This window comes from Rhineura floridana, chromosome 15, assembly GCF_030035675.1.
Source record: "Rhineura floridana isolate rRhiFlo1 chromosome 15, rRhiFlo1.hap2, whole genome shotgun sequence".
Classification (NCBI taxonomy): domain Eukaryota; kingdom Metazoa; phylum Chordata; class Lepidosauria; order Squamata; family Rhineuridae; genus Rhineura; species Rhineura floridana.
The window spans coordinates 32508021-32524013 of NC_084494.1; the positions used below are offsets into that span (position 1 = coordinate 32508021).

At 46.0% G+C, this 15993-nt stretch overlaps 2 protein-coding genes across 2 annotated transcripts; one reads left to right on the top strand and one right to left on the bottom strand.

Moving 5' to 3' along the window:
• The first annotated feature begins 1248 nt into the window (after positions 1-1248).
• Positions 1249-5081, top strand: LOC133370201 (trypsin-3-like). Its single transcript, XM_061596087.1, has 3 exons — positions 1249-1598; positions 2822-2958; positions 4527-5081. Exons 1-3 carry the CDS (start codon positions 1469-1471, stop codon positions 4674-4676), a joined length of 417 nt encoding a protein of 138 aa, XP_061452071.1. The 5' UTR covers positions 1249-1468; the 3' UTR covers positions 4677-5081.
• A 6038-nt stretch (positions 5082-11119) lies between these two features.
• Positions 11120-15238, bottom strand: LOC133370450 (C-X-C chemokine receptor type 3-2-like). The gene is made up of 2 exons (XM_061596792.1): positions 15130-15238; positions 11120-12329 (listed from the first exon to the last, which is right to left on the bottom strand). Exons 1-2 carry the CDS (start codon positions 15169-15171, stop codon positions 11292-11294), a joined length of 1080 nt encoding a protein of 359 aa, XP_061452776.1. The 5' UTR covers positions 15172-15238; the 3' UTR covers positions 11120-11291.
• Positions 15239-15993: the final 755 nt, after the last annotated feature.

The following is a 15993-nucleotide window of genomic DNA, read 5'->3' on the forward strand; positions in this document are numbered from 1 at the left end:
ATCTCGGCAGCTCATTGCTACAAAAAGTGAGTGCACAAATATGTGAGGCTGATGAATCGATACTGATCGTTCTTTAAGAAGGAACATGACTCTGTTGAAGGCTCCTCAGGGCACAGAGGGTTTGGTAGGGGTGATTAGATCACTGAGCCAGTATGATTCCTGCATTGGTAACTTGCAGTTGGACTACTGTAATGCACTCTCTGTGGGGCTTCCCTCAGGAGTGGTCTGGATGCTGCAGCTGGTGCAGAATGCTACAGCCAGGCAGTTGAGTGGAGCACCTGGGCATGCACATATTTCACCTCTGCTGAAGAAGCTTCACTAACTACTAATCAGCTACCGGGCCATGTTCCAGATCTGCTGGTTAACATGTAAAGCACTGAACAACTCAGGCCCAGGTTATCTGAAAGACCTCCTGCCCCTGTAAATCATCTGGGGATCTACAGACATGTAGAAGTTGAGATTAAATCATATATCTTTTTTAGCTTACTGTTGATTGTAATTATTTTTGAGCGTTTTTGACAGTCTTTTCTTTTATTGATAATTTTAATGGGGTTTTTTTGCAAACTGCTCAAAGGTTCTATTACAATCAAGTGTTATATAAATGTGAAATGAAATCAATCAATCAATAAGTAATCAAATAAGTAAGAAACAAACAAACCCATCTCTAAGATGCCTTTCCCACATAAATCTCCCGTGCCCCCCCCCCACTCTAAAGTCCCTACCCCCGAGCAAATCCGGCTGGAGCTTTCTGTTGCAGACTAACCTGGTAACTTTCTAACGGTCATCTGCATATCTGCTTCAGCAATCGCTCTCTCTTTTTATACAAATAAAACCACATCCTCCCTCCTGCCACAAGAAACTGGGGCAGCAGAGAAGAGTGAGAGGTGATGAGATGGTGAAATTAACAACGATGGCAGCTAGATCCTAACTTAGAGCTGTATGACAATGGAACCAATGACCTAGGGAGGTGGTGGGCTCTCCAGCACTGGAGGGATTCAAGAGGCAGCTGGACAGCCACCTGTCAGGGATGCTTTAAGTTGGATTCCTGCATGGCCTTATAGGCCCCTACCAACTGTGATTCTATGACTTCAGAGAGCTACTCTTTATTTATTTTTTGCTCTTTCATGTATTTTATGACCGAGTCCCAGGATTTTTAAAAACTGGGTCTGGGTTGTACTTGGGCTGAGGCCAGGTTCAAAGAAAGACCTGCCATGCCCCAGATTTTGTGCTTCTTTTGGTCTAGAGAAGATTTACTACAAAGCACTTGAGGGCGCATGAACGGGGGAGCAGAGAGTTGCTGCAGGATCTTTCTGCTCAAACCGAGGTTTTTCCCTGCAGTCCCAGCGCTCTTGTTGCTCACCTTGGGGAACATGACACCTCCCGGACGGAAGGGACTGAGCAGCACATTCAGGTGGAAAAAGCCATCCCCCACCCTGGCTATAACGCACGCAGTGCTGACAACGATTTCATGTTGATCAAACTCGCCCACCCAGTCAATTTCAATGCCTTTGTCCAGCCCGTTGAAGTTTCCCAAAGCTGCCCTGTGCCAGGAGAGAACTGCCTTGTCTCAGGCTGGGGGAACACTCTGACATCTGGAGGTAAGGGGAGACTTCCTTGTAATATCACTGTCCTGTCCTGCTATGAGAATTGGGGGCACTTTCAGGCTAGGGGCGAAGAACTTTATTCCCTCCCCCCAAGGGCTGTCTTCCCTTGGGGGTAGTCAGTTGGTGGCTGTGTGCCGGTGGTGGGTGGGACCTGAGCCAAAAATGGGTGGGGCCAGAGACTGTGGAGGGTTGAGCCTGAATCAAAGTGGGCAGGGCCAGAGACAACGGTGGGTGGGACTGGAGCCATGCCACACCTTTTCCTCTCTCGAGATCATCCCCACTGGAGAACCAGATTTGCTAGTGAAGGAAGGGCTTCATGACTGCGATGGAGTTGCTCCTGATCTACATGTGGATTCATGACAGGAGAAAAGGGGCTATTGATCTCCATGGATTTTGCTCGAAAGAGAGCATGGGACGAATCAGGGACAGTGAACCTGTGGCCCTCCAGGTGTTGTTGGACCCAAACATCATGGGCTCCTGCTGGGAGGAAGGGCGAGATATAAATCAAATAATAAATAAATAAATCATCTCCAGCCAGCATGCCCAATAGTCAGGGACAGTGGCTGCTGGAGTCCAGCAATGTCTGGAAGGCCAGAGTTTCCCTATCTCTGGGCTGGAGAGAATACTTTTTTTTTTTTACAGAGAGTGGAAAGAGGTATGATAACACCATTTTGCCCTTTATATAGGTTCTTTCCCCCCCACACACACACATTAATGTCTCTGTTCAGATTTAGAAGGTTTAAAACCTGCAGAATTTGATAAACCTGAGAAATAGCAGAGACAAAAGAAACATGCTCAATAGATGGATTAATTGGTTTTAAGGCACATGATTACACAGGTGCAATGATCTGGACAACTGGCAGTTGGGTTGCCAGCATCTTTTTACTTGGCCCTGCTCCTGTGCATTTAACAGCAGCTTGATCTGCAGACACGAGGAGGTGATTGTGCTCATCTCCATGCCATGTACAGCTCCCCTCCCATGCCCCCCGAGTTCTACAGATCAAGCTGCTGCAAAAGGCACAGTCCTCTGACAACTCTGGAGAATCCTCCTGCTTAAAAATAGTGTTTTTCTCCAGCTTTTAACTGGCCAGGGTGGAGAAATTCTTGAATGAATGGGAAAGAATGGATCCCATATAACGTTTGGTTGACCTGCATTCTCTCTGAAGTTTGTTGGGATCACATTAGCCTTACACTGACATGATCTTTGTTCTTTCCAGTTAAGTACCCAGACAAGTTGCAGTGCCTGAACCTGCCCATCCTGTCATCTTCTACCTGCCACGCTTCCTATCCTGGCCGCATCACTTCTAACATGTTCTGTGCTGGCTTCTTAGAGGGTGGCAAAGACTCTTGTCAGGTGAGAGAGACAGAGGGGGAGGTGCCGTGACATGGCCAGGTGGGCAGATGATGAGGGAGAAGCCTGGTCAGACAGACATACCACACATATGCATGGAACAGAATGAAGTGGAAGTGTACCATTTTAATCTCCAAATGTGGAATGCCATTTATTAAACAAGTGGGACCTGCAACAAAATGGTGCAGTATGAAGTGCTCCTGTGCACTGTTCCAGGCAGCCATGCCCTGCTCCACAACACTCCATTCTGCTGACTTTCCCACCTGGTTCTCTAGTTTCCTGCCAATGGTCAGCCAGCATTCAGTGGCCACTGAGCACACTCAGTCCTCACTGTTTTTGGTACTTTTGCAAACCTTGGTGTTCCCTCCAAGTCTACTGTCAATTTTGAATGTGATTGTGCCCTTTTGGCTTCATAAGCAGCAGCAGTCATGCTGGAGACTGGAAACTGAAGGGGTCATTTTCCTCCACGTCAAAAACAGCAACACGAAACTCCATGCAAGCTCAAAGCTGGCAGATCAGGAGGAAATGTTTTGACCTAATTTGCTCACTATGGTGCTCATTATCTAGTTGCGAAGACTTACAAGTAGGACAGTTCATTCTACTACACCAGGAAAGTATGTATAGACCTGGCCACAGAACACTGTTCTACACATAATGCAGACTGAGGTGGCAGACTTTGGGTTCATATTACTTCAAATTGCAGGTGGAGAGTATTTTTTTTAAATTCCCCCCACTTGATCAACTCCCTGCATATAATAAACTAGCACATCAGAGAGAAAGGATTAGCATTGTTCTCTGGTGTGTTATCTTTCTACATGCAGGGAGGGGATCATTTCAAAACTATGATGCTCCCCCCTACATTCGGAAGTGATACAGTCCACAATCTGAGACAAACTGGTACAGTCCACAATATAGTCCACAGCTTCATTCTGTGTAATGTGTAGAAAAGCTCTGATAGGTATTGATAGGCACCTGGTTGGCCACTGTCAGAACAGGATGCTGGACTAGATGGGCCACTGGCCTGATCCAGCAGGCTCTTCTTATGTTCTTATGTTCTTATGAATTCCTACTAGGGGAATTCAAATTTCTGTGGGAGAAATTTGATTTTCTTTGCATTTTACTGGTAAACTACCTAATTTGTACTTCTTGAAACAATATGCAAACCGAAATACAACTACCTTTCATAGTTCGCTCTTATCCAAACAAACAATGTGTACAAAAATGCCTAAAGTAGGAGAAAGTGTGCATTAAAAAGCATGCATTAGCAAAAAATAATATACAAAAATGCATTATATTTGGGGAAACCTGCGTACAAAAATATGTGCATTGGGAGAAATTCACACTAAAATGCTGATAAACTTTCATGAAGATTTTTTTAAAAAGAATAATTACAAATTGCTGCAAAAATGTGGAGAATTGAATTTAAGAGTGGGAGTATAAGAAACTAAGACAAAATGGAAAATTCCTTTGGAGGGTGGAATTAAGGAGAGAGTCATGCACTAGTGAGGCTTAGCCCCTCCTCTTGTTCTAGGATGGACACTCATGTTTTGTTTGGTTAATTTTGGCTGCAGGGAGACTCTGGTGGGCCGCTGGTGTGTGATGGAAAACTGACCGGTGTTGTATCCTGGGGTTATGGATGCGCCCAGAAAAACTTGCCTGGAGTGTACGCACCTGTGTGCAATTACAATGCCTGGATCAAAGAGGTGCTTGCAAACAACTGAGATACTGAAGGATTTGGTGCAAGAAAAAAGGGACGCCTCATCTAGGAAAAATGCCACCATCAGATCTTGCCTGGAACAAAACAGACTTCTGCTACAATTAGAAAATGAAAGCAGATGCCACAAAAAAAACCACCATCATCCTTTGGCCATATCTACAGTCCAATCCTTGAGAAATATAGTTTTGTGAAGTTGCTAAGAATCCATAACCTCCCGCACAGCTCAGGGTATCTTGCTGTAGTTCTTAGCACCCTCACAAAACAACAATTCCCAAGATTCTTTGTGGATGAAGCCATAGCAGTTCAACTGAAATGAACTCATGGGAGAACACTAAAGGAAAGGGCATCCCGCACTTTTTGTGCGAGTCGTTTCCGACTCTTAGTGTGACGTCTTGCGACGTTTACTAGGCAGACCGTATATATGGGGTGGGATTGCTAGTTCCTTCCCCGGCCTTTCTTTACCCCCCAGCGTATGCCGGGTACTCATTTTACCAACCACGGATGGATGGAAGGCTGAGTGGACCTCGACCCCTTTTACCGGAGATTCGACTTCCTCCTTCCGTTGGAATCGAACTCCGGCCGTGAGCAGAGCTTCGGCTGCGTTACTGCCACTTACCACTCTGCGCCACGGAGGATCTTGGGGAGAACACTAGATAGCAGAAAAGATGATGAGGAATTTACATTGCACCCTTGTGTTTAAAAATAAATCTCAATACTGGCATCCTACCTCACTGTCTGAGATTGATTTATTTTGGATGGGGATGTACTCTGTTGTTTGTTTTCTACTATGCAGAGATATCAAATATAGGATTCAGAGCCGGGCATACCATAAAGCAGGAATGGGGAACCTCCGTGGCACAGGCAGGTCTTGGTCCACCAGAGGTTCAAATTTGGCCAGCAAGCCATTTTTCCTAAATGATGCCCACCAGTCAGTCAAGTGATGTCACTCTGATAGGTGGGTGACCTCACCTGATGAGCAAGGGTAAGTGGGTGTTTTCCACCCTGCTTGGTTCAGCTGCATGTACTAGTTCCCTGTGGGGAACTAGCAAAAGGAGCTGATACCTACAGAACGCAGGATTGAACCCTTTGCCCACCAGCTGTTCAATCCTGCTTGGTTCAGGTGTGCATACTAGTTTCGTACTGGAACCATCCACCTGTCAGTCACCTGATATCATTATGGCAGCAGATTATTGACAGTTGGGTGCATTCGCCCCGCTGTCAAATTTGGCTGAGGTGGGGGAGATAAAGATCTGGGGCAGTGGGCCACAGAGGTGTTCCACGCCTACTATAGAGCAACGTGAAGCTGTTTCAAGAAGCAGAAAGAAAGCAAAGCCCCGGCTAGGACAGGTGAGCCTGGAGGAGGAACACAAAGGCAGCTGTTGCCTAGAAGGTGGAATGTTGGACCACCTTGTCGGTGGACCGCTACACACTTTGAGACTGCCCTCTAGACCAAAGTTCTTCAATATTGGGCTCCCCAAATGTTGTTGGACTACAACTCACATCTTCCCCAGCCAGCTTAGCCAATGGTCAGGGATGATGGGGTTGTAGTTCAGCCACATCTGGGGACCAAGACTGAAGAAGGCTATTCTAGACCATTGAGAAGGCTATTGTAGACCATTGAAATACATGCAGGAGATGCCCCACACTTCAAAAAATTATAAAGCTCAATAATATAGAATTCATAAGCATTCGGGGAGAATTAAGGCCAATGAATGGTAATGGGCCATTCATTCTTTTCCCCAGTACATTATTTTTTTACAGCGCTGACCATTGTTTGGTTCTCTTGAGAACAGGCAGCTATGGCCCTTTCTATAGTCAATATCATCATCATCAATCGCCTAGAAGATAGAATTCAACCATTTTCTTGGTAGACAGAGATTTAAAGCTTGCACCCCAGCCCACCAGGACTCATCCAGGGAAGAGATAACATTTTCCTCACAAGATTATAAAAGCCCCATAATTTAGAATTCAAAAGGCTATAGTGAGAATTAAAGAGGAAATGAATAGCAATGCACCATTTACTGTTTCTTGCTGTTAAAACACCTTTCCAGATTTTGCGGTAGGGCAGACATATGCCCTACTTTACAGAGGACAACCCTCCATCTGAAGGTGCCCTCTGTTTGAAGGACTTTCTGGTCCATGTCTGGTTTAAAGATAAAGAATCCCCACAAAGGAGAGTGATAGGAGCCATAGAGGTGCCCATCAGCAATGAGCATCTGGACAGCAGATTGAGCAGGTAGATAAAAGGCTCACCTGGTCACATCACAGTCTTCCTCACTACAGGGAGGGGTATTGCATTTGTATTTAAATTATATTTGCATCTATAACATATTGTTGCACACACCACAATCTCCCAGTGGTGTGGGACTTCCAGGGGTGCCAGGGTTTGGTTTCCTTGGAAAGAAGGTCAGCGGAGACTGTGGTGTCTTATAGGATATGTTTATTTATAAATCAAATCAAATCAAATTAAATTTTATTATGCGGTCATTGACCCGATATACAATTGATTATTCAAAAGGAATTAAAACAAATAAGACAAGACAGTACAGGATCTAGTTGTTCTAGTATAGTCAGTCTAAGATAAAATTGCCTTTTTACGTAATCTCTGAGCTACATTTAAAAACTGAGCAACTGATTCAGTGATATGTTTATCAGTGTCAGACATAAGATGAATCAGGAGCGACTTTGTAGATCTACCAGGAAAAGCTTCAATACATGGAGAGATAAATCTAGCACGAGCATCTTTATATAAATCACAGGAGAGGAGAACATGTGTGATTGTTTCGACCTCCCCTTTTTTGCAAATACAAAGTCGCTTTTCATATGCAATTCCTTGGAAGCGGCCCTCTAATAACGCCGAGGGGAGGCAGTTAAATCTGGCCCTGGTAAACAGGTGACAGAAACTGGTTTATTTATACATATACAGTATACACAGTAGCGTAACTAGCTTTTCATGTGCCCTGTGCAAGGTTTTATTTTTGGGCCCCTTAATTTTTTTTGGGGGGGGGGAAATAATAAAACAAATACGATATAACAATTGTTTATAAATAATTTTCATTTCAGCAAAAATAATAATAAAACAAATATGATATAACAATTGTTTATAAATAATTTTCATTTCAGCAAATCCATTTCAGGGGCCCCTTCGTCCTGGGCCCTGGGCCTGTGCACCTGCTGCACCTGCCTAGTTACGGCACTGAGTATACAGCCTGAGAGTAAGATGGAGATGCTCACAGCATTAACAGTCCATCAGATTTTGCTTTCCAAGGCCCATAGCTTTGGGGTTCCTTCAGACACAGAGAGCAAGCAAGCCTCTCTGCTTTCAGTTCCCAGCCTTTCCTCAGGCTAAAGCTCACAGACACTTCCTGGCTCCAGAATGAGGGGACCTCCAGCCAGGTGATGGGGACGGGAGTGTCTCTCTCCTGAAAAGAGTTGCAACAGGATCCCTCTTGGCCACATCCCTTTAGATATGCAGATTGACCACTCAGCAAACAAAGAGACTTGCTAGGCAAGAATGATTTACTTTTAAATGTAGGTAGGCTGACCAGTAGTGCAGAGTTCTTCTACTGCAGGTCCCAACTTCCAGATCCAGGATTACAGGCTTGAAGGGGACCCATAGATAGAAATGATCTATTTCAACCTCTAACACTATACATCATTGTAACTGAAATTTTATACAAATCTGTGGCCTCTTTTTTGGTGGTGCCTAAATGGCATCTGGTGGATTTCCTTGGTTCTGGACAATGGCAGGTACTCATTCCCCGCCATTTGAGTTGCCACCTTTACCCTGTGCTCCTGCGTCTTAGCAATAGCAGACACATAATATTGAAGCAGCTGACACTTTTCCTGGAAGACAATGTGATGGGCAATGCTTCACCTGCAAGATCCCTACATTTCTGGGATGGCACAGGAGCAGGCCACAGGGGGGAAAGCAGCAAGCAACAGTGGGATTTCAGAGATTATCCTCACATGTAACACCTTGAAGGGTGATGGTGCAACCTGCTGCTCAAGCTGAAGGATATGTGCAAAACCAACTTCCTGTGGCCAAAGCAGGAAGCGATCATTAAGGTAATTCCTGTAAGGGTGATGCGGGTTGCATGTCTGGGCTTTTGCAACCGCCTTCAAAGGTGTTGCAAGTTTGGAACCTACCACTTCTGGGAAGGTACCCTTTTCTTCCTTCCCCCATCCTGGCCTGTGGTAAGACACAGGAGGAGGAGGAGAGACAAATGGAAGGAATGAGGCCTTGTCTTTGGGGTACTTTTCACAGCCGTATTTTGTGGCCTTAGGGTTGTCCGTAGCTCAGCAGTAGAGCATCTGTTTTGCATGTATAAGATAGGGCTCTCCACAGCCACCCCCAACCCAACTTGGGCCCCCAGACCAGGCTGCCCCAACCCAGGGCCACCCAAGGACCCCAAGCTCTGTCCCAGATCTGCCCCCAAATCAATTGGGGTTTAGGAAAACCTGAATTAAACATAAGATTGTGGGGAGGGAGATGCAGTCTCTCCTTCTTCCCATCCAAACAAAGAGCAGGGGGTTTCGGTATTCGGTCCTGCAGGATGCTGCTTTACAAGCAGGATTGACCCCCCCCGCTCTTGGTCAGGAAGGGGTGGAAAGACTCAAAGAACCCTTCAAGTACCGGGCTGCAGGAATAATAATAATAATAATAATAATAATAATAATAATAAACTTTATTTCTACCCCGCCCTTTTTCCAATAGGACTCAGAGCGGCTTACAACTAAAAACAACACCATTAAAACATACAGAAATATACAATTAAAATAGAATTAAACTATGAGAAAAATTAAAAACCATAAAACATACGTTAAAAACAGCGGACAATTTAAAATAATACAATCATATACTGTAGTCACCAATCCTATGACATTTAATCTTGGTCGTTCTCTATCCCAAATGCCCGTTGAAATAAAACAGTCTTTACTTGTCGCCGGAAAGACGGCAAGGAGGGAGCTAATTGCACCTCACTCGGAAGGGAATTCCATAGCCTAGGGGCGGCCACCGAAAAGGCCCTATCTCGTGTCCGCATCATATGTACTTGCGAAGGTGTGGGGAACGCAAGAAGGGCCTCACCTGAAGATCTCAAATCCTGGACAGGTTCATGTAGGGAGATACGATCTGTCAAATAGCCTGGACCTGAGCCGTATTGGACTTTGTAGGTCAAAATCAGCACTTTGAATTGTGACCGGAAACAAATTGGCAGCCAGTGGAGCTGTTGTAACAGGGGAGTCTAATAATAAATAAATAAATACAATCTCTCTTATACCACTGACAATGGGGTCAAATGGGGAGGGCATTTGGGCTCAGTTCTAATTTAATTAAATTTGCATACTTCCAAATCTTCAATAAGAGGTACCTTTGAGATCTTGAAGAAGCTTGCAATGAATGGACAATTTGACCAACAACTTTCATTAAAGCGATCATGCATTGTTAGAAGGAAAAGACATTTACAGTGCAATTATTTACATGTCTATTCAGAATTAAGCCCCATTGAGTAAAATGGAACTTACTCCCAGGTAAGTGTGTACTGGATTGCACCCTTAATGTTTTTGTTCCCAGTTACTGTAAGGTCCTGTTTTATTCAGCATGCATCCTGATTTGTTTACACAATGCTTGCTGGGAGGTTTTATGATGTCCACCCTTTCTTGTGCATTTATTCCGATTTGTTTGCGGGGAGGTTATATTACATCATGTCAAGGAATTGTCCCACACATTCCATTTTCTCATCACTTTCCTTACCTTTTTTTGGAGGGGGAGTGGGTTTGTATTCAGGAGTGCAAAATCCTCTGTACTTATGCAACCCAAATTTGGTCATATGTGATTACATCCCATCTGCAAAATATCAGCAGTCTGGAAGTGGCTTAAGACACCAGCATGGAAGTAGATTCTTACCCAAAGAATGAGCATGCCCTGAGCTTGCAAGAGGACCAATTAAAATATGCCCTACCAATAAATCAGCAAACACTTCCACTGGCTACTGAATCAACATATTCAGGGTCCTTCCAGGCATATTTTGTGTTGTGCATTCATGATTATTTGTGCTCATGATACTATCAAGGTGGATATATGCAATCCCGCTTTCAATACTGTTTACATCTGCATAAGTTTTGGGGACAGACATATTCCTTTCTTTCCATTCGGTAATACCTGCACCTTTCTGCTGAAATCCCATAACTTTTCATACTATAAATATTTTGGGGTGGAGTGGGAGTGGTTGTTATTCCTTTTTTGCTGCGTTTTTGCTTCTCCAGAGAGTAAAAATATGGTAGCATCATACAGCAACAGACAGGGCAGGATAAATGCACCACTAATGCACTAACATGCTGCAGAACATACCTACAGAAAACACACACTTCCACCACTCTGGAGGGGCCCTCAGCTTTTCTTGTGGCAGAGGATGCATGACCTTAGCATGTTTCTGCTTTCTCTCTTTAAAGCAGATTTCAATCCCACCGAAACATATATATATATATATATATATTCCAAAAAATGAAACTGGAAAATATTCGGCACAGCCATAATAAGGATGCTTTCTCTTGGGGTTCTGGTTCTTCAGGAAAGAAATGCGATGCTCTGATTATGGCTTCCATTCCTTTGTGACTCTCACATAATGATGGAATAGTCCACACCTCGGACGGTGGTGTGATCTGTGGCATGGCTGTGTTCTTGGCCAGAGATGCTTTGCTGGGGTCCTTCGTCCCTGTTCCAACAACGAAATAACCTGGGAAACTCTCTTTGGAACTTGACCCCCAAGAAGGCATACACCAAGGGGTTAAGGCAGCAGTGGACAAGGCCTAAGCTCTCTGTGAACAGCAGCCCAAAATCCAGCATCTTCTCCCTGGCGCAATCTCGGGCCAAGTGGCCCAGGCGCTGTAGGCTGTCCACAAAGATGAAGCCATGGAAGGGGCCCCAACAGAGGAGAAAGAGCACCAAGATCACCACCAGGAGGCGCACAGCCAAGTGCTTGCAGAAGATCCGAGCTTGGTACAGCCGGCGGAAGATGCGGCAGTAGCAGATGGCCATCACCAGGAGAGGCAAGAAGAAGCCAAAGAAGAAGGCGACCAAGCGCAGTCCCAGCCGCCAAGACTCCGCTTCCTTGGCGTCGAACCCCAGATGGCAGATGACGGCTTCAGCCTGAGGGATGTAGGCCACCGTACGGAAATGTAGCTCCGTTCCAGACAGGCTGAAACATGTGATCCACACGAGAGTGGAGATCAAGTAGTTGTGGGAAAGTGTCAAGTGGTGGTGCAGTTGGATGGCATGGACAATCACCAGGTAGCGTTCCACGCTAAGGCAAGTCAGGAGAAATATGGTGCCATAGCTGTTCATGGTCGACAGGAGCCCAACGAGCTTGCAGGGGATCTCTCCAAATATCCAGCTCTGGGTGAACTGGGTGGCCCGGAAAGGGAGAACTAAGACTAGCAGCAGATCAGCCACAGCCATCTGGAAGAGGTAGCAGTCGGCAAACAGCCAGGGGCAGGGGCGTCGGCTCAAGACCGCCAACACCAGCCCATTGCCGACCAGCCCCACCACAAAGGCCAAGGAGAAGACAGCTGGGCCGAAATAGCGAGCAAATGCACCCACCTCATCCTGAGTGCAAGGGGCTGTGTTGGGGTCAATGTCAGGATAGCCAGTGGCATACTACGAAGGAAAGAGATAGAGAAGTAAGTGGAGAACCTGGGGGGGGGGGAACTAGCCATCCTGCAGGAATGGAAGTTAAATCTTTGCACAGATTCATTGCCTGATGTTCCAATTCCGTTCAAAGTCACTGAGTTTTGTAATTTTCAGATGTTGTGAGGCAAATATTGAAGTAGGAGAGGATACTTTATGGGCTGTGGGCACCATCTGCCTCCCCAAAGAAATGTCAAGGCACACACACCCCTCCAGCTTGCCATTAAAAACACAGTTTCCAGGGATTATAGGCAAAGGTACATTGTTCTTCCTTATCTCCAGTAAGATAAGCCCTTTTATTCCTAACAACACCCATGAAAGGTAGGTTAGAGTGAGAAACAGTAAATGGCCCCAGGTCACCCAGTGAGCTTTATGGCTGACCAGGAGTTTGAACCCTAGTTCTAGTCCAGCATCCTAACCCATACATGATTGCTCTCTCCTGTTTCCCACTGAAGCCTGGAGATGCATTCTGAGCTCCAGCCCAAAATATTTACACCCAACCTGAAGGGAAGATCGCCTATGTGGTGATGAAGGAACTGAAACAGGGAAGCCAGCTTTCTTTTCTGACAGGGCTCTTGAGGCTTTCACTGCAGCTTGGCATGCAAGATATATATCAAGAAAAGCCTTTCCTGACTTGGTTATATAAAGACATAGGAAAGCTTAACCTGTTGAATTTTTGCTCGTGACATCGAAGGTCATCCTTCCCAGGTTTTGGTAGTAAATTCATTCCACCTAATTCCAATGTGCGCATTAAGACCACCAGGTGCCAGGCATAACTGGGTCCTCGGGCACCAGCCTGTCCCAGGCCTGTGGCACTGTAGCCCAACACCCCCTCGTACAGGTAGCATGAGGCTAATAAGCTAGCCTTTGTGCCCTACCTACCTCTCGTGTCGTGTGAATGACATGCATGCTATGCGTACATTCCTGCCATCAACCAAGATGGCAGCGGGGGCATTGGTCCTTTAGGGAAGTTTCCACCGCCATCTTAGCTGATGGCAGGAATGCATGCACAGCGTGCACAGCATTCACACTGATCAGAGAGGTAGATAGGCCATGCATGCAGGCTTATTGAAACCTGCATTATCTCTATTGGGCAGGGTCCCTGGGAGCTCCCTCTCCGCGATCTGCAGCAGGGTCAGGTTGCAGGACTCGATGCTGCTGTGGCTCATAGAACAGGCATGCTACCATCTCACCCTAAGGAGGGGCACTTCAGGGGCCCTTTTGGGCTGCAGAGGCCCTCGGCCAGGGCCCAACCTGGCCACCCTCTGGTGCCGGCGCTGATGACCCCTCTCCCAAGTTCTCTTAATTGGATTTTAATGAAGCAGGAAATAACTTGACTCCCTTCTCCTACCCACCAGCCAGCTTTCCTCCAATCCCTCTTCATTCCTTTTGACCAGGAATAGGTGAGAAATTTGATCTAGTTTGAATGTAAAGCCCAATCTAGCCAATTCTCACTTTCCGGAACAACATGAGAACTGAAGTGAAACATAGCCATCCTGTGAAAATTTGCACTTCATCGAATTCTGCTATGCAGTTCGCCAACCAAGCCATGTTTGCAAAAATGCATATGTCAGGGGAAAACGTGCATGAAAATGAATATAGGAATAAAAACAACATGCAAAATATACTATATGTCAAGAAATGGCTTGCAAAACTGTGTGCATTAGTCAAAACTGACAAACAATGTGTTTATTAGGAGACATTTGCAGTAAAATGCTGGAGAATTTTTTGATGTTTGTTTAAAATGCAAATTGCTGCAGAAATGAGAACTGAATTTAAAACTGGAAAAAAGAGCAACTGAGAGAAGCGAAATTGAGAGGTCTTTCCATCCCTGCTTCCCAGACAATTTGCTGGTGTTGCTGTGCTGGTGGGAGGAAAGCCACTCTCCCAAGCATCTGCCATTATGTCAGAGAGCCAGAATCTAGGAGCACTAAGAAATGCTATTTTCCCAGACCTCCCGACAGATGGAAGGATGGGAGTACTGTGAAAACTATATTTCCCAGTGCGTCTTGTACTTGGCTCACTGCTGGAGAGAGAGCTCTAGGAAGATAAGTGGCCAGCAAAGGCGCAGAGCATGTGAGTGAGAGGGAGGGAGGGGGAAAGGTTTGTGGTTATTTGGCCGTAAGAGAAAGGAGACTGTATCTGGAGGCTCATAGGGGGAGGGGATGAGGAAGGACTGGATCCCATTGCACTCCTGATAACTTGGCACTTGAAATAAGTTGAATCATTGTCTGAGATTTGGGAAATAGGCTAGCTTGCTTATTCCAAGCCAATTTCCAGAAAATGGATATACTTGTGTGTATACCAGTTGTGAGGAACCTTTGGCCCTTCAGATATGGGTGAACTGCAACTCCCGTCAGCTCCAGCAAGCATAGCCAATGGACAGAGATGGTGGGACTTGTGGTTCAGCAACATCTGCAGGGCCCAGAGTTTCCCCACACTGAGTGTATGGGAACATCACTAATTTTGCGTCTCAGCCTGCTCTTAAAAGTAAGGTGGACAAGTGAAAAAGAGGAAAGGGTTCCTGCACCTTTAAGTATTGTGTAGGAGAAGAGGGAATTTCAGCAAGTATAACCTGCCCAGCAAGCTATATCTGCCTCTTCAACAAATCTATTCAGGGTACAAGAGTCCTGCCCTCGCTTTTTCTCCCACCTGGTCACCTCATCTTAAAGGCAGAGAAGCAGTGCCATTTTTTTAAAGAAAGAGTTGGCTACCTTACAGTGGCAGAGCAGGGAGATCCCCGTTGGTGGACAGAGCGAGAATTACGTACCTCTGAAGGATAATCGCTGTAATCTCCAAAAGAGTTGGACATGTTTGCTTCTGCTGCTGTTACCAAACCATCGCTTCGAATGCCCAAATTATGAGGAAAGGCAGCGCTATTGCACCTTGTCCATCCCCTCCTCCCAACCACCCCACTGTGGAAGTGAAGTCATGATTCCGGAGGAGACACGGTGGTGACGGAAAACAGGGTGAAACCCAAAAAACCCACCATGTTACAAAACTGTCCTAGATGGGGAAGTAAAGCCCTTTGTGGAACAAGGGCTGTCACTTGCTTTACCAGCCCCGCTCCTGTGCATTTAACGGCAGTCTAACATTGGACTGTTCAGCAGGAAACGTTTTTCCCCCCATTGCTGCATCGCTACACCAAGAAGTATTTTCACTGCTAAATCTCAGGACTGGGGACCGAATGCAACTCCCCCTTTAGCCCTTGAGACTCTCCCCAGGCCACACCCCCTCCCTACCCACAATCCCTCTCCCCAGGCCACACCCCCTTCCTACCCACAATCCCTCTCCCTGGGCCACATCTGTCACTGGCTCTGCGTTGCCCCCTCCTCTAGTGTTTCTGCCTGGCTCAAATGTGTCTTTGAACTGTGATGATGCCTCTTGCTTCCCTGGACAGAGGAGAGGGAGGGGGGGGTGTGAGTGTGTCAAAACTAGCCTACTGTACAATTCACATTCATTGCTCTGTTCACTTTTGCCTCTGGCCCTGCCCACTGCTGGCATGTGGCCCTCAGAAAATTGCCCAGAAAGGGATGCGTCCCTCTGGGCTGAAAAATGGTCCTCTATCCCTGTTGTATTTAAAAAGCATAAGTGCAAGGTCACTAAAAGGTGGGGCACCTGTGTTTTTTATAGC